The following is a 27,974-nucleotide window of genomic DNA, read 5'->3' on the forward strand; positions in this document are numbered from 1 at the left end:
GGCGATTGTATGTGTGGAGTTTTGCACATTCTCCCTGTGTCTGGGTACTCTGGTTTCCTCCTGCAGTCCAAAGATGCACAGGCCAGTGAATTGGCCATGCTAAATTGTCCCATAGTGTTAGGTGCATTAGTCAGGAGTAAATATAGGGTAGGGGAATGGGTCTGGGTGGGTTACTCTTCGGAGGGTCGGTGTGGATTTGTTGGGCCAAAGGGCCTGTTTCAATACTGTAGCTAATCTAAACTCCCTGCTGCCATGTACACCTTCTTAATTACCCTATTAACCTGTCCTTCAGGTAACTGTAGACAAGATCCTAATTTGGAGCATTTAGTAGCAACAGTGTCCAGCCCCCAACTTTAGCAACCAATACAGAAATTGCTGAAAAAATGTCAGCAGGTCTGACAGCATCTGCTGGAGAGGCAACAGTGGTATTATTATGCTGGACTGTTCATCCAAAGCCTCAGATAATGTTCTGGGGGCACTTGGGTCCAAATCCTGTACACAGCAGGTGGTGGAATTTGAATTTGATGAAAATCTGCAATTAAAAGTCCCAATGGTGACCACGCATCCATCGTCAGGAAAAACCCATCGCTAATGTCCTTTAGGGAAGGAAATTGCGGTCCTTACCTGGTCTGGGCCTACATGCGACTCCAGACCCACAGCAATGTGGCTGACTCTTAACTGCCCTGGGCAAATAGGGATGGGTAATAAATGCTGGTCTAACCAGTGACATACTGACGTTCTTACGTTCTTATCAGTGAGAGGGCAGGTAAAGGGAGCTGAGCCCACCCTATTGCTGGGGGCAGCAGGTTCAAAAGGCCAGATGGCCTACTCCTGCTCCTAGTTCTTATGATCTTATACTCATCCTGTGCATAAATTTTAAAAAATTATAGGGAAAATTAATGTTTTGGGTTCAGTGTCATCGAGTTACAGAGAAATACAGCACACAACCAGACCCTTCGGTCCAACTTATCCATGCCGACCAGATATGCTATATTAATCACATCCAATTTGCCAGCATTTGGTCCATATGCCTCTAAACCCTTCCTAGTCATACACCCACCCAGATGGCCCTTATGTGTTGTAATTGTACCAGCCTACACCACTTCATCTGGCAGCTCATTCCATACATGCACCACCCTCTGCGTGAAAAATCTATGCCCTCCAATTTTGGATTCGCCTAGTCTTAGGAAAAGGCCATAAGACTATAAGACATAGAAGTGGAAGTAAGGCCATTCAACCCATCGAGTCCACTCCACAATTTAATCATGGCTTAGACCTTAACTATTCACGCTATCCAAGTCCCTCATGATTTTATAAATCTCTATAAACCAGCATCTGATGCTCCAGGGAAAACAGCCCTAGCCTATTCAGCCTCTCCCTACAGCTCAAACCCTCCAACCCTGATAATGTCCTGGTAAATCCTTTCTGAACAGGGACCCATCTTTAGAACGTGGCACCATCAGGACAGTTCAAACCATAATGACACATAACGTTTGTCTATCAAGGATCCACATGAAGTTGGCATACAGGATGAGGCAGAGTTGGACATTTTATGTTGATGCCACCACAGCAGAAACACCTAAATGATTTCACCCTTGCATCTCACACTCCCTGGCCAATCAGGTTAATAGGGTAATTAAGAAGGTGTACATGGACAGTCAACAATGTAGTGTCAGTGGAGATTTTGGGAAGACATTCTGGAGCAAGACCAACTTCTGAAACAATACTAGCACCAAGCTAGTATTGAAAGCTGAGGTTTCACAATGATTCAGTGCAGACACAATATTGCCTTAATTTGGTGGTGATTGGTGAGCCACAGAGAACTCCACACATTGTCAATGGTATGTACTTCACCACTTCAGTTTCATTTGTCAGTCAACTGGATGTAGAAACTCACTGATTACTCATTCCCCAGCGATTTCAGGCAACACAGGGCAGAACAATCAATTGTCTGCAGACAAAAGCCAAACACTGAGACAATTTGTTATTTCCCTTCATTACATCGGTAAAGAAACATGTGTTTGCATAATATATCACTTGTAGTAACAAACATGGAACAACAATGCCTCATTTTCCCACACAGGCTAATTATATTTCTACATGCGGCTCTCTTGTTTCCTGTGTTCAGATTTGTTTTGTAGGTGCAATTATTAAACAGCAGTGGTTGTTTGGTAAGCCTTTACTGTGCATTGTTATAGGTGCAGATGTTGGCAAAATAAATCGCTTCTTTAAGACCTAATGCAAAGGATTATAAAAAAGACCTTGCATTACACAGGGTGAAAATGTGTTGCTGGAAAAGCGCAGCAGGTCAGGCAGCATCCAAGGAGCAGGAGAACGACGTTTCGGGCATAAGCCCTTCTTCAGGAATGGGCTGAAGAAGGGCTTATGCCCGAAACGTCGATTCTCCTGTTCCTTGGATGCTGCCTGACATGCTGCGCTTTTCCAGCAACACATTTTCAGCTCTGATCTCCAGCATCTGCAGACCTCACTTTCTCCTCATTACACAGGGTGATTCAAGATTTGATGTGCGTAATTTGCTTATGGATTGTTGATCCTTGTTTCAAGGGGATGGTTTTTATAGAAAGCCTTATTGTAATGGCAGCTCAGTGGTAAGCACTGCTGCCTCACAGTGACATGGGTTCGATTCCAGCCTCAGGTGACTGTCTGTGTGGAGTTTGCACGTTCTCCCCATGTCTATGTGGGTTTTCTCTGGTTGTCTCCCACAGTCCAAAGATGTGCATTCTGGATGGATTGGCCAAGCTACTGTGTCCAGGAATGTGCAATCTGGGGTGGTTGGTTAGCCACAGGAAAAGCAGGAATACAGGGATGGGGTAGGGGGTGGTCTGGGTGGGATGCTCTTCGGAAGGTCGGTGTGGACTGGATGGGCCAAATGGCTTGCTTCCACACTATGAGTTGCACAAGGTGCTGGTGAGACCACACGCTGGTGGGGCGGCATAGTGGCTCAGTGGTTAGCAGGGCTGTCTCACAGCGCCAGGGACCTGGGTTCGATTCCCACCTCGGGGCAACTGTCTGTGTGTAGTTTGCACATTCTTCCTGTGTCTGCGTGGGTTTCCTCCAGGTGCTCCAGTTTCCTCCCACAATCCAAAGTTGTGCAGGTTAGGGTGGATTGGCCTTGATAAATTGTGCCATAGCGTTCAGGGATGTGTAGTTTAGGGTGGACTGGCCATGCTAAATTGCCCATCGTGTCCAGGGATGTGTAGGTAAGGGTGGATTAGCCATGCTAAATTGCCCATCGTGTCCAGGGATGTGTAGGTAAGGGTGGATTGGCCATGCTAAATTGCCCATAGTGTCCAGGGATGTGTAGGTAAGGGTGGATTGGCCATGCTAAATTGCCCATCGTGTCCAGGAATGTGTAGGTAAGGGTGGATTGGCCATGCTAAATTGCCCATAGTTTCCAGGGATGTGCAGGTTAGGGTGGATTGGCCATGCTAAATTGTCCCATAGTGTTCAGAATATGTAGGTTAGGTGTATTAGTCAGGGGTAAATGTAGAGTAGTAGAGTAAGGGAAAGAGTCTGGATGGGTTACTCTTCGGAGGGTCGGTGTGGATCTGTTGGGCTGAAGGGCCTGTTTCCACACGGTAGATATCCTATGATTCTATGAAAGGGTACCAAAGTGGATACAAGGAGAGTCAGAGCAGCCATGATTGTTTTGAATGGTACACCAGGTAGAGGGGCCAAATGGCCTCCTCCCATTCCTATATCTTACAGCCTTATGCTGCATGTTGGGTCTAACTGATCAGATTTAAGCTGATGGTCTTAAAGACATATGGATTCTATTTTTACAGAACCTGTTTCCAAGCCCGATATCAGTCTGAGCAGTTCAGAGGTGGTGGAGAATAATGGAACTGTCACCTTGCACTGCAACCTGACTGGTCATTCCCCGTCCATTCAGTGGATCAAGGATGGTCAATACCTGCAGTATAATGACAGGATGAATATGTCATCAGACAATCACACATTAATACTAACAGCAGTGAATCGGTCTGATACAGGAGATTATCAGTGTGAAGGTTACAACACTGTCAGTCGCAACATAAGTGATGTCCTGTCTCTTATCGTCTATTGTAAGTATGGATATCTATCTGTCTGTCTGCCATTCTGTTTATCTATCCATCTATCTCTTTCCCTCTCTGTCTGCCCCTCTGTTTTATTAAGTGCTCCAAAAGCTTGTGATTTTAAATAAACCTGGTGTTGTGTGGGCTATAATGTGGTGATAGTGAGGACTGCAGATGCTGGAAATCAGAGTCAAAGAGTTTGGTGCTGTAAAAGCACAGTGGTTTAGGCAGTGTCCGAGGAACAGGAGATTCGACATTTCGGGCATAAGCCCTTCATCAGGAATGAGGCTTGTGGGCCAAGAGGGCTGAGAAATAAATGGGAGGAGGGGTGGGGCTGGGGAGAAGGTAGCTGGGAATGCAATAGGTCGATGAAGATGGGGGAGAAAGTGATAGGTCGGAGGGGAGGGTGGAGCGGGAAAGATTAAGAGGGCGGTGCTGAGTTGGAGGCTTCGGATTGGGATAAGTTGGGGGACCTTCATCTGCCTATTGCACTCTCAGCTCCCTTCCCCGCAGCCCCACCCCCCCTCCCAATTATCTCTCAGCCCCCTTGGCCCACAAGCCTCATTCCTGATGAAGGGCTTATGTCCGAAACATCGATTCTCCTGCTCCTCGGATGCTGCCTTTACATCCGATTGTGGCTGATCTCATCCCAGCCTCCATTCCACTCCGCTGCCCATTTAACCTATTATTAATTTGAAATCTGTTTATCTCCTCCTTTCATTTACTCACTGTCCCAGCATCCACTGCACTCTGAGGGAGTGAATTCCACAGATTCACCCCCTCTGGAGAAAATAGCATTTCTTCCTCCATTTCTTTTCTGTTATCAATCTGCTACCCAATATTCCAGAACAATGGCCTCTCAGTCTAGATCACTCCACATGAGGAACACCTCATCTTCTGCCTTGGGACTCTCCAACCACACTGGAACAATGTGGATTTCACCAGTTTACCCAATACCCCTCCCCTCCACCTTATCCCAGTCCCACCTTGGCCGGTCCTACCTGTCTATCCCCCTTCCCACCTGTCTGCTTCACCTCCTCTCCGACCTACCTCCTTCTCCCCCACCTTCATCTTCCTATCGCATTCCCAGTTTCCTTCCCCCCAGCCGCATTTATCTCTTAGCCACCTTGGCCCACAAGCCTCATTCCTGACAAAGGGCTTGTGCCCGAAATGTCGACTGTCCTGCTCTTCGGATGCTGCCTGACCTGCTGTGCTTTTTCAGTGTCATACTCTTCAAATCTGATCCCCAGCATCTGCAATCCTCATTTTGTCCTCATAGAGATGTACAGCATAGAAACTTACCCTTTGATCCAACTCGTTCATGTCGATCAGATATCCTAATCTAACCTAATCCCATTTGCCAGCACTTGGCCCATATCCCTCTAATCCCTCCCCATCCAGATGCCTTTTAAATGTTATTATTGCACCAGTCTCCACCACTTTCTCTGGCAGCTCATTCCATACACACGCAGTGTCACAGTGGTTAGCACTGCTGCCTCACAGAGCCAGAGACCCGGGTTCAATTCCCGCCTCAGGCGACTCTCTGTGTGGAGTTTGCACATTCTCCCCGTGTCTGCGTGGTTTCCTCCGAGTGCTCCGGTTTCCTCCCACAGTCCAAAAAATGTGCAGGTTAGGTGAATTGGCCAAGCCAAATTGCCCGTAGTGTTAGGTGAAGGGGAATGGGTCTGGGTGGGTTGCTCTTCGGAGGGTCGGTGTGGACTTGTTGGGCCAAAGGGTCTGTTTCCACATTGTAAGTAATCCAATCTACTGTACCACACCACCCTCTACTAGGTCCCTTTTAAATTTTTCACCTCTCACCCTAAACCTACACCCTCCAGTTCTGGACTCCTCCACCCCAGGGAAAAGACTTTGTCTATTTACCTGTCCATGCCCCTCATGATTTTATAAACCTCTATAAGGCATCTATAAACCTCAGCCTCTGACGGTCCAGGGAAAACAGCCTCAGCCTATTCAGTCTCTCCCTGTAGCACAAACCTTCCAACCCTGGCAACATCATCTCTACATCTCCTTTGTCAATCCCCCTTAGCATCTCATATACCTCAATTCAGCCCGCCCTCATTCTGAGAGTGTAGGCCTATCCTACTCAGTCTTCCTAAGACAAATCCTTTATCTCTAGAATCAATCCTCTGAACTGTCAGCCTCTGAACGCTATCCCTCATGTAAAGGGGACCAAAACTGTGTACAATACTCCAGATGTTGTCTCACTGTTGCCTTGTACAGTTGTAGCAACACTTCTCCACTTTTATGCGATAAGCAACACTTTTCCAATTTAATACATTATTGAATGGCATTGCTGCCTTGCAGCGCCCAGGACCTGGGTTCGATGCCCACCTTGGGCGACTGTCTGTGTGGAGTTTGTACATTGTCCCCGTGTCTGCGTGGGTTTCCTCCTACAATCCAAAGACGTGCAGGTTAGGCGGATTGGTCATGCTAAATTGCCCTGTAGCATCGAGGGATGTGCAGGCTGGGTGAATTAGTTACGGGACATGTAGGATTACAGGAACAGGATGGGTTTTGACAGCGCCAGGGACCCTGGTTTGATTCCAGAATTGGGCGAATGTCTGTGTAGGGTTTGCACATTCTCCCCGTGTCTGCGTGGGTTTCCTCTGGGTGCTCTGAATTCCTCCCAGAGTCCAAAGATGTGCAGGTTAGGGTGAATTGGCCATGCTAAATTGTCCCATAGTGTCCAGGGATGTGCAAGTTAGGGTGGATTGGCCATGCTAAATTGTTCCATAGTGTCCAGGGATGTGTAGGTTAGGGTGGATTGGCCATGCTAAATTGTCCCACAGTGTCCAGGGATGTGCAGGTTAGGGTGAATTGGCCATGCTAAATTGTCCCACAGTGCCCCAGGGATGTGCAGGTTAGGGTGGATTGGCAGTGCTAAATTGTCCCATAGTGTCCAGGAATGTGTAGGCTAGGGCGGATTGACCATGCTAAATTGTCCCATCGTGTCCAGAGATGTGCAAGTTAGGGTAGATTGGCCATGCTAAATTGCCCCTTGGTATCCATGGATGTGCAGTTAAGGGTGGATTGGCTATGCTAAATTGTCCCATTGTGTCCAGGGATATATAGGCTAGGGTGGATTGGCTGTGCTAAATTGTCCCATAGTGTCTAGGGATGTGCAGGTTAGGGTGAATTGGCCATGTTCAATTGTCCCATAGTGTCCAGGGATGTGTAGGCCAGGGTGGATTGGCTGTGATAAATTATCCCATAGTGTCCAGGGATGTGTAGGCCAGGGCGGATTGGCCATGCTAAATTGTCCCTTAGTGTCCAGGGATGTGCAAGTTAGGGTAGATTGGCTGTGCTATATTGTCCCATAGTGTCCAGGGATGTGCAGGTTAGGGTAGATTGGCTGTGCTAAATTGTTCCACAGTGCCCAGGGATGTGCAGGTTAAGGTGGATTGACCATGCTAAATTGTCCCATAGTGGCCAGGGATGTGCAGGTTAGGGTGGATTGTCCATGCTAAAATGCCTGTAATGTTCACAGATATGTAAGTTAGGTGCATTAGTCAGGGGTAAATGTAGGATGATAGGGTAGGGGAATGGGTCTGGGTGGGATACTCTTTGGACGGTCGGTGTGGACTTGTTGGGCCAATTGGCCTGTTTCCGCACTGTAGGGATTCGATGAAATATATTGATGTCATGCTTTCAAACGGCTGCTGGAGAAACTGCAACGTTGTCTGTCTTAGGGAATGATGATTTCAAACTATTTGCCCCTCCCGGCCTCTTCCCAAGCATGGCTCACCACCATATGCTCGTCAAGGTAACTGGAAAAGAGATGCACCTTTGCCTCGGATCCCCATGGTGACTGTTTCCTGGCCTTGAACTGACAAAGTTCACAGTTCAGCAGAAGGGGACTGGGCCTTATCTCAGTGTTGCAGTTGCTGTTGTGCGCAGACAAAGAATGCAAGGCGTTGTCCCTCCAGGAAATCCATGCTACTTGAAATTCCTAGTCTGTTATGCGTAGACAGCGACAAAAGTGAAACCCATTCGGGATCCAGGGAACCTGCCAGGTCTAACATTGCAAATGCAAACCTGGATGCAAGTGCACCAGATTCTCAACTGATCGTGCACATGGTTCCATTAATCCTGCTCTTCCTGCCTTGTGTCTGCGTGGGTTCCCTCTGGTTGCTCCAGTTTCCTCCCACAATCCAAACCTATGCAGGTTTGGGTAAATAGGCCATGCTGACTTACCCATTATGTTAGGTGCATTAGTCAGGGTGGGGAATGGGTCTGGTTGGGTTACTCTTCAGAGGGTCGGTGTGAACTCATTGGGCTAAATGGCCTGTTTCCACACTGCTGGTAATCTAATTACAAGACTCTGTATGTTTCTTTCGCTTGCGAGTAACCCACGCTAATATCTACATCCTTTACCTGTTGCAGTTGGTCCTGAAGACCTTCGAATTTCCATTGATCCTGACAAGGAAGATATCACTGTGGGGTCAAATGTCACGTTCAACTGTTCTGCACAGTCAGTTCCAACTCCCGAATTTGAGTGGTTTTTCCAAGGGCATCCTCTGAATCGAACAGGACAGATGATGACCATTGCTCGCTACGGCCCGAGTCACAACGGCGTTTACATGTGCCAAGTCTACAACAATATGACTGGAAAATACGCCAATGCAACCACAGAGGTCCATGTTGTAGGTAAGAAGTAAAAGAGCGCCCTCTTGGGCAACAGGAAAGAATTGAACTCTATCCAAAGGTGCAGGAGATGGTGGTGCAGCAGTGCTGACACTGGACTAGCAAGTCCTTGAGCAATGTTGGGGGCTGTGGGTTCAAATCTTACCATCGTAACTACCGCAAGTCAGGGATGTGAAGCCACTTTCACAATCCTGATGACCAAAGTAACCAGTGAAGGCAAGGTCAGCACGAGGAAATTGAAATTAATATCACGCCGGGTAACAAGGTAGGATTTGGACCCTGGAGATCGACATTACAGTGACATCTCACTCCCCAAATGGCTATCAAAGTGCTTGGCTGCATCCTGGATGTGACAGGATAATTACATCTCTGGAGAAGGCCTGTCTTGCCCACAGCAGCTCTCCGAGTGGGCATCATGCCATGCTGCCGCCCTTTCTGTGTCACCCCCGCGCGTTTATGCCTGTGTGAATATATGCTGCCATTGATGCGGCTGAGGTCAAGGAAGCTTTTCGCTCATCTGTTCCCTCGCGCGCCCTCCCCTACTGCAGATAGTGATGCCTTTTCGGGCTCGCTCAGGGCTGACGCCACTGAGTTGCTCTTGGCGATTGAGCTGCCCCACCTACAATGCATTCTGTTCCCTTGCCACACTCTATGCTTCAGTGGAGGAGTACTGTATCACCAGCCAAGGGGTGGCAGAGAGTAGCTCGCGGGTTCCTTGCCAATGTTTCACTTGATGCCATGTGATTCCATGGGGTCTTGAGTCAACGTCAAGGGCTCCCAGAGCAACTCCTGAGTGGGCCACCGCCTCTGGGTTTGGTGCCAAGCGTATTGAGTATTGGAGCCGCACTAATCTCAGTGAGTTGTGAGCATTCAATCATATTTCTCACTTGTCGATAATGGGCAGGTTTCGGGAGTCTTGGGGAGTTCGTTTCTCACTGCGGGATTCCCAGCCTCTGACCTGGTCCTGTAGCTGTGTAATTGGAACCCATTGCAAAGGAAGTGGGTAGCTGTTTTTTACAGGACATTCACAGCAATGTCTACTGAGTTCCAATCACATTTGCCTTAAGCTGCAGAACGAACAGAAATTTTATGTCGGTAATGAAAGGGCAATTTTATTCATTGTGCTAAGTGGAATGTGAATTGATTTCTCTTTGGAATACCTTGACCAAGAACAAAGACTCATTGTTTCTCAAATTCCATCAGTTGCAGATGCAAAGAAGGTTCATCATGCATTAAACCTTTGAAAAGCAATGAAAATTCGACAAAATCAAACTGGAAATGCAATATTTGACTGGGCAGGGGATTAAAATTGGTGAAGGGCTTTTGCCCGAAATGTCGATTTTCCTGCTCCTCGGCTGCTGCCTGACCTGCTGTGTTTTTCCGTCACCACTTTAATCTTGACTCTGATCTCCAGCATCTGCAGTCCTCACTTTCGCCTCATTCTGAGTATGTTTACCATCCTGTCCCAGTTAATGCAGGGTTAAGGGGTGAAGGATCCTCTTCAGCGGGTCTGTGCAGACTTGATGGGCTGATTGGCCTCAATCTGCATTGTAGGGATTCTTTACTTCATTGATTTTTCACCACTGATCAAGAATCTATCTCTCTTGAGCCTAAATACATACAAGGATGTTGCCCCCACAGCTCTCTGTAGGAGGGGGATGTTCCAAAGTCTCAAAACCCTCTGAGAGAGGAAATTCCTGTATATCTCAGATTTCAGTTGGCACCCCTCTTGAGTATAAGAGCAGACAGTGCTACTTACAGAAGGTGGCCTTCAATCCCGTGCTACATTGCCGTGTGGCGTGCAGCGATGTACAGGCTTGGTGGGTTAAGCCATGGCAGATGCAGGGATAGGGGTGTTGAGGACTCGATGGGCTGTATAGCCTCAGTCTGTACTGCAGGGATTCTAAGTAGTAGCATTTTGCCAGCCCACCTGAAATACTTCTCCTTTGACTTCAGCGGAACTGTATATCAGGCAGGGACAGAAAATCCTTGGATTTCAACAATTGGAAATTGTTGAAATCCAAGGATTGGAGCGGCAGACTGGTTTTAACTCTCAATGCCGAAATTAACATTATCTGAAATCAACATGACCTCTTCTTTCTGGATTTAAATTTACTCGCTGAGCTGAAAGGTTCATTTTCAGATGTTTTGCCACCAGACTAGGTTACACCAATAGTGAGCCTCTGGCGCCATCTGGAGGCTTACTAATGATGTTACATAGTGTGGTGATGAAACTAACCTTCCAGCTCAGCGAGCAAACCTCCATCCAGAACCTCAACCTGAGCTCCAAATCTTCTCAAAACTCGCCATGACCTCTTCTTATTTACTGGTTCCGTACACCTCCTGCAATAACTTAATTCAGGTGTCAGTAGGGAACATCCGGCCAATATAATGTTCTGAAAGTTTGACGTTAAAGAAAATATGATGGCACAGTGGCTAGTGACTGCTGCCTCACAGCACCAGCGAGCCGGGTTCGATTCCCACCTCAAGGCGACTGTCTGTGTGGAATTTGCACATTCTCCCCATGTCTACGTGGATTTACTCTGGTTTCCTCCCACAATCCAAAAAGATTTAGATTACTTATAGTGTGGAAACAAGTCCACACTGACCCTCCAAAGAGCAACCCACCCAGACCCCTACATTTACCCCTTCAACTAACACTACAGGCAATTTAACATGGCCAATTCACCTAACCTGCACATTTTTGGACTGCGGGAGGAAACCAGAGCACCTGGAGGAAACTCACACAGACACGGGCAGAATGTGCAAACTCCACACAGCCAGTTGCTTGAGGTGGGAATTGAACCCAGGTCTCTAGCGCTGTGAGGTAGCAGTGCTAACCACTGTGCCACCCAGCTATAGGCCAGTTGAATTGGCCAAGCTAAATTTCCAAGTCGGGGTAAATATAGAGTAAGGAAATGGGAGTGGGTGGGTTACTCTTCGGACTTGTTGTGTGGACTTGTTGGGTCGAAGGGCCTGTTTCCATACTGTAGGTAATCTAATCTAAAACAAATTGCATTAAAATAATCTTTTTTGACACATAGTGTTTACAAGCAAGGGTTGGTTAGTTAGTTTGCAATGCAGAGTGATGTCATTGGCATGAGTTCACTTCACACACCAAGACCTCTCCTTTTCAACCCCATCCCTCGCCTGCGTTATCTCTTTCTAATGAGAGAGAAGGACAATAGCAATTTCACCTTTCATTTTCACGCAAATGCTCCAGCGCCAATGCACTGATTTCAATAAAATGGAAAGCTATGCAACAATAGAAAGACAATCGTTTCTCTCTATTCCAGAGCCGGTCTCGAAGCCAAACATTACTGCAGATGTTTCAGACCCTGTTGAACACAACGACACGGTGTCCTTGACTTGTCACGTGACTGGTGATCTGCGATATCTGAACTGGATGAAGGCGAACCAATTTATTCAGAACAACGAGAGGGTGAAGTTATCAGAGGATAATGTCACACTGTCAATATTATTGGTGAACAGATCTGATTCAGGCAATTACACGTGCCAGGCATGGGGCTACAGAAATAACGAAACCAGCAATCCATTTGAACTGAACGTTTACTGTGAGTACAAATCAGTGACGGTATGTTAGAATTTTAAAGTTTGCTGTTTGTACCTCATGGTAATTTATTGAAATATTTTATCCAAATTCAGGAAGTGTAATTTGTCACATTATTGGGTATGCCAATTACTTTCTATCTAGATGACTGGAGTCTAAGGGTTCAGAAGTTGTGCTGCAGGTGTACAAAATCCTAATTTACCTACAAATTCCTGGTTGGACCTCCCTCGGAGTGCTGTCCGCAGAAATGGACACCACACCTGAGGAAGAATATATTGACCTCAGAGGGAGTGCAGGTTTACAAGAATTATACCCGGACTGAGGAGAGATTATACAAATTGGACCTGGTTTCTTGAGAATATGGAAGGTTAAGGGGTGATCTTATAGAAGTCTTCAATGCAATAACAAGAAAAGACAGATAAACTTACAGACGAACTCGTTCCACTGGTTAGAGATTCCTGAACTAGGGGGCATAGTCGAATAATTCTGGCCAGTTGAGTTCAGGAGAGACGTTAGGAAGCACGCAAAGGGTGGGGGACATTTGGAATGCTGTTCCACAAACAGCAGTGGATGCTGGATCAGTTGTTAATTTTAATTTTGAGTTCGGTGCAGCGAAAATATTAAGGGATATGGAGCGAAGGAAGGTAGGTGGAGGTAGGCCACGGATCAGCCACAATCTCATTGAATGGTGGAACAGGCTAAAGGGGCTGAATGGCCTCCTTCTGTTCCTATGTAGATGCTGTTTTACAGCATGCATTTGCTGGGGATTAGTTAGCACAGTTGGCTGGACAGCTGGTTTGCAATGCAATGTGATATTAACCAACTCCCACAATCTATGAGTGCAGGATATAGGGTCTCCTTCTCAACCTCGCCCCATGTCCTGACCAGCAGTCATTCCTCCTGACCCCCTGCGGTTTGGTAACTTTACCTTGGCCGTTACCTTGGTCACTTTGGCTTGTAAAGATCTTGCACCATAGCTTCAAACTCCAACATGTACACAATAAAACTCGAATTAAAAGCTTATCTCGGTAATGGTAGACTTGTATCTTTATTCATAAAAGTTGATCTGCTTCACTCATCTGCTTTGTAGCAGGAAGCTGCTATCCTTACTCAATCTGGCCTACTTCTGACTCCAGTCTCTCAGTAATTAGATTAGATTACCTACAGTGTGGAAACAGGCCATTTGGTCTAACATGTCCACACCAACCCTCTGAAGAATAACCTACCAAGACCCATTCCCCTACCCTACATTTACCCTTGACTAACGCATCTAACACTATGGACAACTTAGCATGGCCAATCCACCCTAACCTGCACATCCCTGAATACTATGGGACAATTTAGCATGGCCAATCCACCCTAACCTGCACATCCCTGGACACTATGGGATAATTCAGTATGGCCAATCCATCCTAACTACATATCCCTAGACACTATGGGGCAATTTAGCATGGCCAATTCACCCTAACCTACACATCTCTGGGCACTATGGGACAATTTAGCATGGCCAATCCACCCTAACCTGCACATCCCTGGACACTATGGGACAATTTGCATGGCCAATCCACCCTAACCTACACATCCCTGGACACTATGGGACAATTTAGCATGGCCAATTCACCCTAACCTACACATCTCTGGGCACTATGGGACAATTTGCATGGCCAATCCACCCTAACCTGCACATCCCTGGACACTATGGGACAATTTAGCATGGCCAATCCACCCTAACCTCCACATCTTTGGACTGTGGGAAAAAACCGGAGCACCTGGAGGAAATCCATGCAGACATGGGGAGAATATGCAAACTCCACACAGACAGTAGATCAAGGAGGGAATCGAACTTGGGTCCCTGGTGCTGTGAGGTAGCAGTAGATGCAGCCCTTGAAAATGTGCGAGGAAACCACTATGAGATGTGGAAAAAGTTAAAAATCACAACACCAGGTTATAGTCCAATAGCTTTATTTGGAAGCACTAGCTTTCAGAGCGCTGCTCCTATGTCAAGTAGCTAGAAGTTTGTTGCCCATTCCATTTCTGAAAATCTACCCTGTTTCCAGGTGCAAAGGATGAGTCTGGGCCAAACATTCTTCCAAGTATTTCATAAGCATCCCAGCAGTGTGGAAAGAGGCTGTTGGGCCCATCGAATCTGCAAGTTCATTTATAAAATGGAGTTCTTCATTCATTTTGTGTGTTCCTTCTTTTCCTTGAATTCAGAAGAGTTTTACCAGGATGTTGCCGGGTATGGAAGTTCTGAGTTAGAAAGAAAAGTGGGACTTTAATCACTGGAGCATAGGAGATTGAGAAGCGACCTCATGAAGGGTATAGATAGATTTCCTACAGTATGGAACAGGCCCAACAAGTCCACACCGATCCTCTGAAGAGCAACTCACCTAGACCGATTCCCCTCCATTTACCCCTGATTAATGTACCTAACACTATGGGTGATTTAGTACGGTCAATTCACTTAACCTGCACATCTTTGGGCTGTGGGAGGAAACCCATGCAGACATGGGGAGAATGTACAAACTCCACACACGTTGTGGCCCGAGGCCAGAATCGAACTCTGGAGCTGTGAGGCAGCAGCGCTAGCCACTGAGCCACTGTGCCACCCCAGAGTTGATGGGTGTTGTCTTTTCTCTAGGATGGGGGGGGGGGGGGGGGGGGTGGTTTCAGGAGCAGGGGGCACATTCTTCAAGTGAGAGAAAAAAGATTTCAGAAAGATGCGAGGGGCAAACATTTTGCACAGAGGGTGGTCCTCATGTGGAGTGAAAGAAGCGGTGGATGTGGGTACACTTACAAAGTTTAAAAGAAATTTGGGTAAGTCCATGAATAGGAGAGGTTTGGAGGGAGATGGGCCGGGGGCAGGCAGGTGGGACTAGTGTAGTTTGGGATTGTGTTCGGTATGGACTGGTTGGACCAAAAGATCTTTTTCCGTGCTGTGGGAAGTTAGGACATGATGAGTTCTGTGCCCAAAGTCAAGTCCAACATGCAGCACCTGAGGTAGAGCAAGGGCACAGGTTCCGAGCACCTCCCCCAGCTGAAAGGGGCATCAAATCCTGTGCCAATCTGGTCCACACTAGCGCTCCACCAAATAAGACACCGTAGATACTTGAGTTGCCATGGTGACACACATGTTCCATATGCTGTGGATATCAGAGGCTCCAATCTCTCTCCACACACGGCTGACCAGAAATCTCTCCCACTCTCCTACCACATGCGATGTGCAGATTTTCACGTTGACACACACATATGGCCATTTTTACGAATGTCCTTCCCTTAGCCATCAAATCCTAACAGTGTGATCCAGAGCTCAGAGACAGAGAGCACTCCTGTGTGTTCCTGTTACTTATAGCAATGCTCTCTCTCATTCCAGACGGACCGGATACACCTCAGCTGACTATTGAAGACGAGAAGGAAGTGTATGCACCTGAATCCGATATCGTTCTCCGGTGTACTGCTGACTCTGTTCCTCCTGCAACGTTCGAATGGCTATTGAACGGCATCTCTCTTCAGCAGACAAGTGAAACACTAACCCTTTCCAAAATTAACATAAGTGACTTTGGGAATTACACCTGTAAGGCTTATAACAACCGCACCATGTTATATGCAGAAACAACAAAGAAAATAACAGCAATTGGTGAGGATTTAATTCTGTGTTCCCCATGTAGAAATGAAAAATATGCTGTTAGGGTGTACACTGGGATTTGGTGTTAATAATTGCTTGTGTGCATATTCTATGATTGCAATAGAAGGTGTGCTGCGTATGAGAACATAGAACATTACAGCACAGTACAGGCCCTTCAGCCCTCGATGTTGCACCGATCTGTGGAACCAATCTGAAGCCCATCTATCCTACACTTTTCCATTTTCAGCCATATGTTTATCCAATGATCATTTCAATGCCCTTAAAGCTGGTGGGTCTACTCCCGTTGTAGGCAGGGTGTTCCATACCCCTACTACTCTCTGAGTAACGGAACTACCTCTGACTATCCACTCATTGATCGCCTTCCAACGCTGTGTAACACAAGAAGATGAAGTGGCCGGAATTCCTAATCCATGCCACCAATTATATTACCACCAAACCCATGCTGATACAGCACAATCACGGCTTACTTATCAAAAGCTTTCTGAATATCCAAATAAACCACATCCACTGCGCCTCCCTCATCTATTCTCCATGTTATGTCTTCAAACAAGCTCCAGGGGATTTGTCAAACATGATTTCCCTTTCAGATTTCCATAATAACTTTGTTGTATTTTCAGAGTGCCCTTTTATAACTTTCTTTTATAACAGACTCTAGCATTTTCCCTACCATCGATGTTAGGTTGATGAGTCTAGAATTCCCAGCTTTCTCTCACCCCCTTTATCTTCGAAGCAGTGGGGTTGCATTTGCCAGCTGGAACTGTTCCTGAATTTACCGAATTTTGCAAGTTAGCAGTCAATGTATCCACTATCTCCATGGTCACCTCCTTGAATACCCTGGGATGTAGATCATCAGAGTCAAGTGTGCGGTGCTGGAAAAGCACAGCAGGTTAGGCAGCATCCGAGGAGCAGGAGAATCAACATTTCGGGCAAACGCCCTTCATCAGGAATGAAGATGGGAGCCTCAGGGATGGAGAGATAAATGGGAGGGGGGTGGGGCAGGTGTAAAGGTAGCTGAGAGTGCGAAAAGTGGATGGAGGTGGGGGTAAAGGTGATAGGTCAGAGGGGAGGATGGAGCAGATAGGTGGGAAGGAAGATGGACAGGTGGGACAGGTCATGAGGACAGTGCTGAGGTCCCGAAGGGGAAGATGAGGCGTTCTTCTTTTAGGCATCCGGTGGTGAGGGAGTGGCAATGGAGGAGGCCCAGGACCTGCATGCCCTCAGCAGAGTGGGAAGGGGAGTTGAAATGTTCAGCCACAGGGCAGTGAGGTTGGTTGGTCCAGGTGTCCCGAAGATGTTCTCTGAAGCGCTCTGCGAGAAGGCGTCCAGTCTCCCCAATGTAGAGGAGACTGCATTGTGAGCAACGGATACAATAAATGATATTGGTGGATGTGCAGGTAAAACTTTGATGGATGTGGAAGGCTCCTTTGGGGCCTTGGACGGAGGTGAGGGAGGAGGTGTGGGCACAGGTTTTGCAATTCCTGCGGTGGCAGGGGAAGATGCCAGGATGGGAGGGTGGGTTGTTGGGGGGGGGGGGCGCGGACCTGACCAGGTAGTACGAAAGGAGCGGTCTTTACAGAAAGTGGAAAGGGGTGGGGAGGGAAATATATCTCTGGTGGTTTGTAGGTGGCGGAATTGGCGGAGGATGATGCGATGTATACGGAGGTCCCCAGGGATTCCTCAGCTTTTACTCCCGTTCATTCCCCCAGCGCTTTTAAAAAAGTTCCTCCTTCCTAAAAGACCATTGCATCGCTAACATTTCTGGGAAGGTTTTATGTCTTTTTCTCTGAAGTTCAACCTAACATAGTTGATTAATTACTCCATCATTCCCTTGCCCTCCTTGATCAAATCTCCTGTAAAGGGCCTTCATTTGTTTTCCACCAGACTTTTCCTTTTTACATGCATACAGAAGCTCTTACTGCCTGGTTTTACATTACGTGCAGGTTTAGCCTCATGCTCTGTTTGTTGAGTGAGACTGGAAGGTTTTATCTTAATAAACTACTTGATGCGCCATTATTGAAATCTAAGTTACCCCCATCCTTCAAACTTCAAGACCTACAATGTTCAGGCAGACTAAACAGCATCTTTTGTTGAATATATGTTCTGCCATAGTTAAACTCATACTCATAGAATTGTATAGTGCAGAATAAAACCCTTTAGCCTAACTTGTCCATGCTGACCCAATATCAGATTAGATTCCCTACAGCGTGGAAACAGGCACTTTGGCCCAACCAGTCCATACTGACCCTCCGAAGAGTAACCCACCCAGTCCCATTTCTCTCTGACTAATGTACCTAACACTATTGGCAATTTAGCCTGGCCAATTCACTTGACCTGCACATATTTGGACTGTGGGAGGAAACCAGAGCACCTGGAGGAAACCCACGCAGACACGGGGAGAATGTGCAAACTCCACACAGACAGTCGCCTGAGGCTGGAATCGAACCTGGGACCCTGGTGCTGTGAGGCAGCAGTATTAACCACTGCACCATTGTGCCACCCTAAATTTGTCTAGTTTCATTTTTAAGCACTTGGCCCGTATCTCTCTAAACCATCCTGTTCATGTACCCATCCAGATACCTTTGTAATTGTATCAACCTTCATGACCTCCTATGGCAGCTCTTTCCATACATGCACCACCCTCGATATGACCCTCAGGTCCCTTTTAAATCATTCCCCTCTCACCTTAAAACTCTGCCACCTAGCTTTGGACTCGCATTAAGCTGTGGAAACGACTTTGTCCATTCACCCTATCCGTGCCCCTCATGACCTTAGAAAGCTCTGACAGGTCACCCCTCAGACCCCGATGCTCCATGGAAAACAGCCCCGGCCTATTTAGCTTCTCCCAATAGCTCAAACCCGCAACATCCTTTCAAATTTTCCAACATCCTTCCTAGAGCAGGGAGACCAGCATTGAATGCTGTATCAGGTTTATCCCTGGGAATGACCTCTGTTGGTTTACCATCACTGTTCACTTGAACAGTTATTTTGCATTGTTTGTTCACGCTGTCGAATGCTGTCTCTGAGCTCCACTTGATGTCAGGGTTTGACCTTTGACTTTGTTCATGCCGATTTACTGCATTTCTCTTCACCCCACCCCGACCCTGAGACCTGGGGACAAACATCCCGAGGGCATTGGTGGGAAGGCTTGTGGAAATCTATAGAAGGAACCACAGTCTGCTTTTCCAAATAAGAATCTGTACCAGATGTTGGTGGTTACAGTTTACATTCCTAACTGTTTCTCTTGGCTTTGTTTCAAGAGTATTTACATTTTCAGACTCCCAAAGTATTTGTTTTGCAACAGAGGCTTTGGATGGATGGCACACATAAAGCTCCTGCAATACAAAGGCCAGATTTGTTTTTAATAGACTCCCTACAGTGTATTCGGCCCTTTGAGTTCGCAAACAACCTTGCATTCCATCCAGACCCACCCTAGCCCTGTGACCCTGCATTCTCCATGGCTAATCCACCCAGCCTGCACTTCCCTAGACAATTTCCCACGGCAAGTCCATTTAAGCGACACATCTCCGTAACACTACGGGCGATTGAGCATGGCCAATCCACTGAAGCTGCACATCTTAGGACTGAGGGAGGAAACCCATGGGGGCAGAATCTGCAGACTCCACCCAGGCATCTGCCTGAGAGTGGAATCGACCCTGTGTCTCTGGAGCTGTGAGACAGCAGTGCTAACCACTGAGTCACCGATATCTACAAACATAACATTCACAATAAGAATGACTGGCGTTCCTTACTTGGCTGAATTCGAGCCTTTGGTAATGTGATTGGATCTGATGAGTTTTTTTTACTACTCTTTCTTGGGATGTGGGTATGACTGGCAAGGCTACCATCAAGTGTCCATCCATAATTGCCCCTTGGTGGCTTGCTCAGTCAACGTGGATGGTCTAGAGTCACATTCTGACAGACTGGGTGCAAGATTAGGACAGCAGAATTATAATTCATGTGGACTCAAGTGCAAAGGTGCAGGAGGACAATGAAAGGTGTACAGTGTCGCCACACATGACACCATCTTAGGTACAAAGTGCCCAGTTACAAAAGAGAGTCCCTCAATAGACTGTGGTTGCTCCATGCAAGGGGGATTTCCATACATGGTCTCGCTCTCCCCCAACGCTAGGCCAAACTCAACTCACAAGCCACTGGTCGCCATCTGTGACAGGCTAACCACCCCGGGCCCAGTCCGCACTCAACCCTGCTCCAGAGAAGGGTTACCTGGAGGGCTTCAGTTACAAAGAGAGGTTGAGGGCAGCATGGTGGCTCAGAGGTTCAAAGTTTGTGAGAAGATTTGTCGCTCGGGTGCTCGTTGTTGTGGTTCTATTCGCCGAGCTGGGAATTTGTGTTGCAGACATTTCGTCCTCTGTCTAGGTGACATCCTTAGTACTTGGGAGCCTCCTGTGAAGCGCTTCTGTGATCTTTCCTCTGGCATTTATAGTGGTTTGAATCTGCCACTTCCGGTTGTCGGTTCCAGCTGTCCACTGCAGTGGCCGGTATATTGGGTCCAGGTCGATGTGCTTATTTATTGAATCTGTGGAAGAGTGCCATACCTCTAGGAATTCCCTGGTTGTTCTCTGTTTGGTTTATCCTATAATAGTAGTGTTGTCCCAGTCGAATTCAGATGACAAGCAACATGAATTCGACTGGGACAACACTACTATTATAGCTGAAAAATGTGTTGCTGGAACAGCGCAGCAGGTCAGGCAGCATCCAGGGAACAAGAGAGTCGACGTTTCGGGCATAAACCCTTACTACTATTATAGGACAAGCCAAACAGAGAACAGCCAGGGAATTCCTAGAGGCATGGCACTCATCCACAGATTCAATCAATAAGCACATCGATCTGGACCCAATATACCGACCATTGCAACGGAGAGCTGGAACTGACAACCGGAAGTGGCAGAGACAAACCACTATAAATGCCGGAGGAAAGATCACAGAAGCGCTTCACAGGAGGCTCCCAAGCACTGAGGATGTCACCTAGACAGGGGACGAAATGTCTGCAACACAAATTCCCAGCTCGGCGAACAGAACCACAACAGTGGCTCAGAGGGTTAGCACTGCTGCCTCACAGCACTAGGGGCCCAGGTTCAATTCCCGCCTCAGGCGACTGTCTGTATGGGGTTGCATGTTCTCTCCATGTCTGCGTGAGTTTCCTCCGTGTGCTCCGGTTTCCTCCCACAGTCCAAAGATATGCAGGTTAGGGTGAATTGACCATGCTAAATTGCTCCATAGTGTTCAGGAATGTGCAGGTTAGGGTCGATTGACCATGCTAAATTGTCCCATAGTGCCCAGGGATGTGCACGTTAGGGTGGATTAGCCATATTAACTTGTTCCATAGTGTTGAGGGATGTGTAGGTTAGGTGCATTAGTGAGGGGTAAATGCAGAGGAATGGGTCGGGGTGGGTTACTCTTCAGAGGGCCAGTGTGGACTTGTTGGGACAAATGGTCTGTTTCCACTCTGTAGAGATTCTATGACATTCAGCCGTTGGGTCTGCGCCAACTCTCTGAGTGGGTGATACACTCAGTGCCATTACTCTCCCTTTAACACTGCGCCTTCTTCCTTTTCAGAGAATTCCCATTCCCTGTTCAATGTGTCAGTTGAAGATGCCACCAATATCATCAGTCAACCCTTTGATGTACTTCCAGCTTTGTGACACATCATCCTCTCAGGTGGAGTGCACTCAATGCCCTTCACTGCTGACATAGAGTGGCAACAGTGTGTACCATCTACAAAATGCACTGCACTAACTCAACTAGGCTCCTCCAATAGCACCTTCCACAGGCATGACCTCTAACAATTAGAAGAACATGGGGCAGCAGATATATGGGACCATCACCCCTTGCAAATTCTCTGGAGCTCCATACTACTGTGGTTTACAGCTACAGAACTGTTCCTTCAGTGTTGCTTAATGAAAGGTCTGCAACTTCCCTTCCCTGGCAGGACTGTGAGTGTCCTTAAACCACAAACACAGCAGCAGTTCACCCTCATCTCCTCAGGCCAATTCATAAAATCCCCACAGCGGGGAAGCAGGCCATTTGGCCCTTCCACAGAGCATCCCATCCAGTCAAACCCCATCCTATTCCTGTAACTCTGCCTTTCCTTGCAGCTAATTTGCCCAGCCTGCACATCCCTAGATGCTACGGGACAATTTAGCATGGCCAATTTGCCTAACCTGCACATCTGTGGACCAGGGGAGGAATCCCACGCAGATGTAGAGAGAACGTGCAAACTCCACACAGGCAGTTGCCCGAGGGTGGAACCGAACCCGCGCCCCTGGCGCTGTGAGGTAGCAGTGCTAACCACTGAGCCACCAGTGCTGACGTTAAGCTTGTGCGACCTTAAGCAGGATTGCTTTCCCTGACTAACCATCATGTTTTTTTTATCTCTTCGTCTCAGAAGACATTTCAAAACCAGAGATTACAGCCAATGCTTCGCCACTGGTGGAGCACAATGGCACAGCAGTCCTGACGTGTGGTGTATCTGGCAGTTGGCACTCCCTGAAGTGGAGCAGGGACCAGAATGCACTGCTGCCCAGTGAAAATGTGGAACTTTCGGACAGGAACAAGACATTAACCATCAAAGCCGTGAACAGATCCGACGCAGGGAATTACACTTGCACAGTGGAGAGTCTGATCAGTAGCAAGGAGAGTGATCCATTCCCACTGGTCATTTACTGTGAGTACCTGACATTATTTGTGACGGAATGACTGCTGGTGTCGGTGTAATTCCAAGTGATGCTGGAAAAACACAGTAGGTCAGGCAGCATCTGAGGAGCAGGAAAATTGACGTTTCGGGCAAAAGTCCTTCATCAGGCTTTTGGCCGAAACATCGATTTCCCTGCTCCTCAGATGTCTCTTCTGGAGTACTGTGAATAGTTCTGGTTGGCCATCATTAAGCTGGAGAGGGTTCAGAAGACATTTCCCAGTATGTTGCAGTGAATGGAGGGTTTGAGTTATAGGGTTAGGCTGGGACTCTTTCACTGAAGCTTAGGAGGTTGAGGGGTGACTGTATAGAGGTTTGTAAAATCATGAGGGATATAGATGAGGTGAATGGTAGATGTCTTTTTCCTAGGGTGAGAGGGTTTCAAGACTGGGAGATTTTTTTTTAAGGTGAGAGGAGAAAGATTTTAAAAAGACATGAGGGGCAATTATTTTACACAGAGAGTGTGTGTCAAATAGACTTCCAGAGGAAGTGGATGATGCGGGTACAGATGCAATTTTTAAAAGATATTTGGCTAAGTTCATGAATAAGAAATATTTGGAGAGACACGAGTCAAGCACAGGCAGGTGCGACCAGTTTAGTTTGGAATTATGGTCAACATGGACTGGTTGGACCAAAGGGTCTGTTTCCATGCTGTATAGAACATAGAACATAGAACATAGAACATAGAACATAGAACATAGATAGAACATAGAACAATACAGCACAGAACAGGCCCTTCGGCCCACGATGTTGTGCCGAACTTCTAACCTAGATTAAGTACCCATCCATGTACCTATCCAAATGCCGCTTAAAGGTCGCCAATGATTCCGACTCTACCACTCCCACGGGCAGCGCATTCCATGCCCCCATCACTCTCTGGGTAAAGAACCCACCCCTGACATCTCCCCTATACCTTCCACCCTTCACCTTAAATTTATGTCCCCTTGTAACACTCTGTTGTACCCGGGGAAAAAGTTTCTGACTGTCTACTCTATCTATTCCTCTGATCATCTTATAAACCTCTATCAAGTCACCCCTCATCCTTCGCCGTTCCAACGAGAAAAGGCCGAGAACTCTCAACCTATCCTCGTACGACTTCCTCTCCATTCCAGGCAACATCCTGGTAAATCTTCTCTGCACCCTCTCCAAAGCTTCCACATCTTTCCTAAAGTGAGGCGACCAGAACTGCACACAGTACTCCAACTGTGGCCTAACCAAAGTCCTGTACAGCTGCAACATCACTTCACGACTCTTGAATTCAATCCCTCTGCTAATGAACGATAATACTCCATAGGCCTTCTTACAAACTCTATCCACCTGAGTGGCAACCTTCAAAGATCTATGTACATAGACCCCAAGATCCCTCTGTTCCTCCACCTGACTAAGAACCCTACCATTAACCCTGTATTCCGCATTCTTATTTGTTCTTCCAAAATGGACAACCTCACACTTGGCAGGGTTGAACTCCATCTGCCACTCCTCAGCCCAGCTCTGCATCATATCTAAGTCCCTCTGCAGCCGACAACAGCCCTCCTCACTGTCCACAACTCCACCTATCTTCGTATCATCTGCAAATTTACTGACCCACCCTTCGACTCCCTCATCTAAGTCATTAATAAAAATTACAAACAGCAGAGGACCCAGAACTGATCCCTGCGGAACTCCACTTGTAACTGGGCTCCAGGCTGAATATTTACCATCTACCACCACTCTCTGCCTTCGACCGGTTAGCCAGTTTTCTATCCAATTGGCCAAATTTCCCTCTATCCCATGCCTCCTGACTTTCCGCATAAGCCTACCATGGGGAACCTTATCAAATGCCTTACTAAAATCCATGTACACTACATCCACTGCTCTTCCCTCATCCAAATGCTTGGTCACCTCCTCGAAGAATTCAATAAGACTTGTAAGGCAAGACCTACCCTTCACAAATCCGTGCTGGCTGTCCCTAATCAAGCAGTGTCTTTCCAGTTCAAGACCTCTCCTATCTCCTATCTCTTCCGACTCAATACACAGTCTCCCACTACTGTCCTTGATCGGACCTACCCTCGTTCTCGTCATTCTCAGGTTTCTCACATACGCATAAAATGCCTTTGGGTTATCCTTGATCCTATCCGCCAACGATTTTTCATGCCCTCTCTTAGCTCTCCTAATCCCTTTCTTCAGGTCCCTTCTGGCTATCCTGTATCCCTCCACTGCTCTGTCTGAATCCTGTTTCCTCAACCTTATGTAAGCCTCCTTCTTCCTCTTTACCAGACATTCAACCTCTCTCGTCAACCAAGGCTCCCTCACACGACCATTTCTTTCCTGCCTGATAGGTACATACATATCATGGACACGTCGTATCTGCTCTTTGAAAAAGTTCCACATTTCCACCACATCCTTCCCTGACAGCCTATGCTCCCAACGTATGCTCCTCAAATCCTGCCTTACAGCATCGTAATTTCCCTTCCCCCAATTATAAAATCTACCTTGTTGTGCGCACCTATCTCTCTCCATAACCAAGGTGAAAGTCACAGAATTGTGGTCACCATCACCAAAATGTTCACCCACTAACAAGCCCACCACTTGTCCCGGTTCATTACCGAGTACCAAATCCAATATGGCCTCCCCTCTGGTTGGACAATCTACATACTGCGTTAGAAAAGCTTCCTGGACACACTGCACAAACACCGCCCCATCCAATCTACTTGATCTAAAGAGCTTCCAATCAATATTTGGGAAGTTGAAGTCGCCCATGACTACGACCCTGTGGCTTCTGCACCTTTCCAAAATCTGTTTCCCAATCTGTTTCTCCACATCTCTGCTGCTATTGGGGGGCCTATAGTAAACACCCAACAAGGTGACTGCACCTTTCCTATTTCTGACTTCAGCCCATACTACCTCCAGAGGCAGATCCCCCTCAAACTTCCTTTCTGCAGCCGTTATACCATTTCTAATTAGCAATGCCACCCCCCCTCCTTTTTTCCCACCCTCCCTAATCTTACTGAAACACCTGTAACCAGGAACCTCCAACAGCCATTCCTGTCCCACATCTATCCACTCTAATGACTCTAATGAATCTGTTGTATGAAGCTGTTATCAATAATAGTAAGCATGAAGCTATCACTAGAATTGTAGTGATATTGAACTGCAGAAGCAGGCCATTCAGCCCATCAAGCCCACATCAATCCTCCAAAAAGTATCCCCCTATCCCAGTAACTCTGCATTTCCCAAACTTACATATCCCTGGACACTATGGGCAATTTAGCAGTGCCGAATCCCCCAAACCTGCACATCTTTGGATCATGGGAGGAAACTGGAGTACCCAGAAAAAAAACTCATGCAGAGAACACCCAAACTCACACAGTCAGTCACCTGAGGGTGGGATTGAACCCAGATCCCTAACACTGTGAGACAGCAGTGGTAACCACTGAACCACTTTATGATCGCTGCCATAAATTGACACTGATGTCCTTATCTGGTTTGTCCGACCAACAATTCCCAATTCCCAACAATGCAATCGATCCTCTGAATGGTCCAGAAAGCCTCTCAGTTGAAGGTGAGTTAGGAATAGCAACACGTGCTGGGCTTGTTCATGAAAGAATAAGGAAAGGCTGTTAAATGTTATTCCGCAGTCATCAGACACCCAGCTAAAGAATGTTGTCTCACACCCACATTCGTAATGGTTGCAGATGGACCAGATGAAGCCCAGATTGTAATAACATCCAAAGAGCAAAAAGTCTCTTATGGAGCCAACGTTACTCTGGAGTGCAAAGTCGAATCGTTTCCGCCCTCGAAATACAAATGGTTCTTGAATGGAGAAGAGCTCCCGCAAAATGAAAAGGTATTGGTCGTCAGCAACATTACCCAGGGCAACTCTGGAAATTACACTTGTCAGGGCTACAATGTCCAAACCAAAATGGAGAAAAAGAATACCATACATCTTTCTCCATTGGGTAAGTGTGAACTTCCTGTTGGTGTACCCTCGCGTGTTTTAATACAACCTGTGCATTGCCAAACCTTTTCATCTTGTGTGCAATTTCATGGAGAGCAACAATTCGTACTGCATGGGCAGGTCGCTAGGGGTAACCACTGGCGACTGACCAGAGTCAACACTCCATCCAATCAGCAGCCTTTTCTCATTTGGTGTAAATAGTTGCTCCCCTCAGAGTTTCTCGCATCTGCCCCGATCGTAACTTTTCAGCAGTTACTTTCCAGTGGCTTGCAACCATTGGGTCAAAGCGTTTCGAGTCCCATTATATATTCCCTATTCTGCACTGACATTGACCCTCTTCCTGAGAGCTTAAATATGTGTTGCTGGAAAAGCACAGCAGGTCAGGCAGCATCAAAGGAGCAGGAGATTCGACGTTTCGGGCATAAGCCCTTCTTCAGGAATTTCGATTCGTCGATTCTCCTGCTCCTTTGATGCTGCCTGACCTGCTGCGCTTTTCCAGCAGCACATTTTTAAGCTCTCATCTCCAGCATCTGCAGTCCTCACTTCCTCAATCCCGGAGTTCCATTCCATCGCCTGGCACCATTTCACAAGAGGCAGCAGCAAGGGGGACGCATGACCCCAGAAACGTCTAATTCTCCAGAGCAAAACCGGAGAAGGCAGCCACAGCTGTGACGTTTTGTGTAAACTCCTGATGTCTTGGCCTGCTTCCTGAGGGCCCAGGCAAGTCAGGAGCTCTCACACAATGTTTATTTCCTTCCACCTCGCTGCCATAACCCATTCGAGATTTGACTCGGATGAAGCTGGTTTCAGTAATTCACAAGAAATTGGATGCTTAGATAGGGCTGACAGGTCAGAGTCTATTCCCCAGAGCCGGAATGTCTATTACTGGGCTCTGGGGTGGGGGTGCGTGTTTAAAGTGAGAGAGGGAGAGTGCAAAGGAGACTTGAGTTTTTAATGACACAGAGAGTGGTAGGGTGCTGTTAGCGCTTGTGATGGAGGCAGATACGATAGGGGCGTTTCAGAGAAACACACATGAATATGCAAGGGATGTGGACCAAAGGTGGGGCGGATGGGATTGGTTTAATTTGGTGTCATGTTCGATACAGCATGAAGGCCTGTTCGTGTACCGACCAGTTCCATGGCATAGTGGGAGCATTACCACTTAGTTTATTGATGGGTACCAACTTTTTTATGAATGTACAGGGAATGGGTGTCCTGCAAATAGATGTGAGTTTGTGTTTACACAAGAGAGCATGACTGTGGAGAGGTCATAATTTTTCCAAAAATTCCCCAAAGGAACGGCACGTTGGCCAAGTGCTGGCAAATGGGTCCAGGTTAGGTTAGGATATCTGGTCAGCATGGACGGG

The 27,974-nt window shown here is 47.2% G+C and overlaps 1 protein-coding gene across 3 annotated transcripts in view; it reads left to right on the forward strand.

Moving 5' to 3' along the window:
• The window catches only part of LOC122544181 (cell adhesion molecule CEACAM5-like), a 65,487-nt gene that overhangs the window by 33,751 nt on the left and 3,762 nt on the right, over nucleotides 1–27,974 (forward strand). The window contains exons 3-8 of one of the 3 annotated variants that reach the window (XM_043683223.2): nucleotides 3,807–4,085; nucleotides 8,481–8,744; nucleotides 12,038–12,316; nucleotides 15,686–15,949; nucleotides 22,368–22,643; nucleotides 26,345–26,608. In XM_043683223.2, the coding sequence (XP_043539158.2) occupies nucleotides 3,807–4,085; nucleotides 8,481–8,744; nucleotides 12,038–12,316; nucleotides 15,686–15,949; nucleotides 22,368–22,643; nucleotides 26,345–26,608 (1,626 nt within the window). Of the gene's footprint in view, nucleotides 1–3,806; nucleotides 4,086–8,480; nucleotides 8,745–12,037; nucleotides 12,317–15,685; nucleotides 15,950–22,364; nucleotides 22,644–26,344; nucleotides 26,609–27,974 lie in introns of all 3 variants that reach the window. The other 2 variants (XM_043683222.2, XM_043683224.2) reach the window with 2 other exon arrangements.

The sequence above is a fragment of the Chiloscyllium plagiosum genome, unplaced genomic scaffold, assembly GCF_037043375.1.
Source record: "Chiloscyllium plagiosum isolate Xiang-an unplaced genomic scaffold, Cpla_swu_hap1 HiC_scaffold_38, whole genome shotgun sequence".
Taxonomy (NCBI): Eukaryota; Metazoa; Chordata; class Chondrichthyes; order Orectolobiformes; family Hemiscylliidae; genus Chiloscyllium; species Chiloscyllium plagiosum.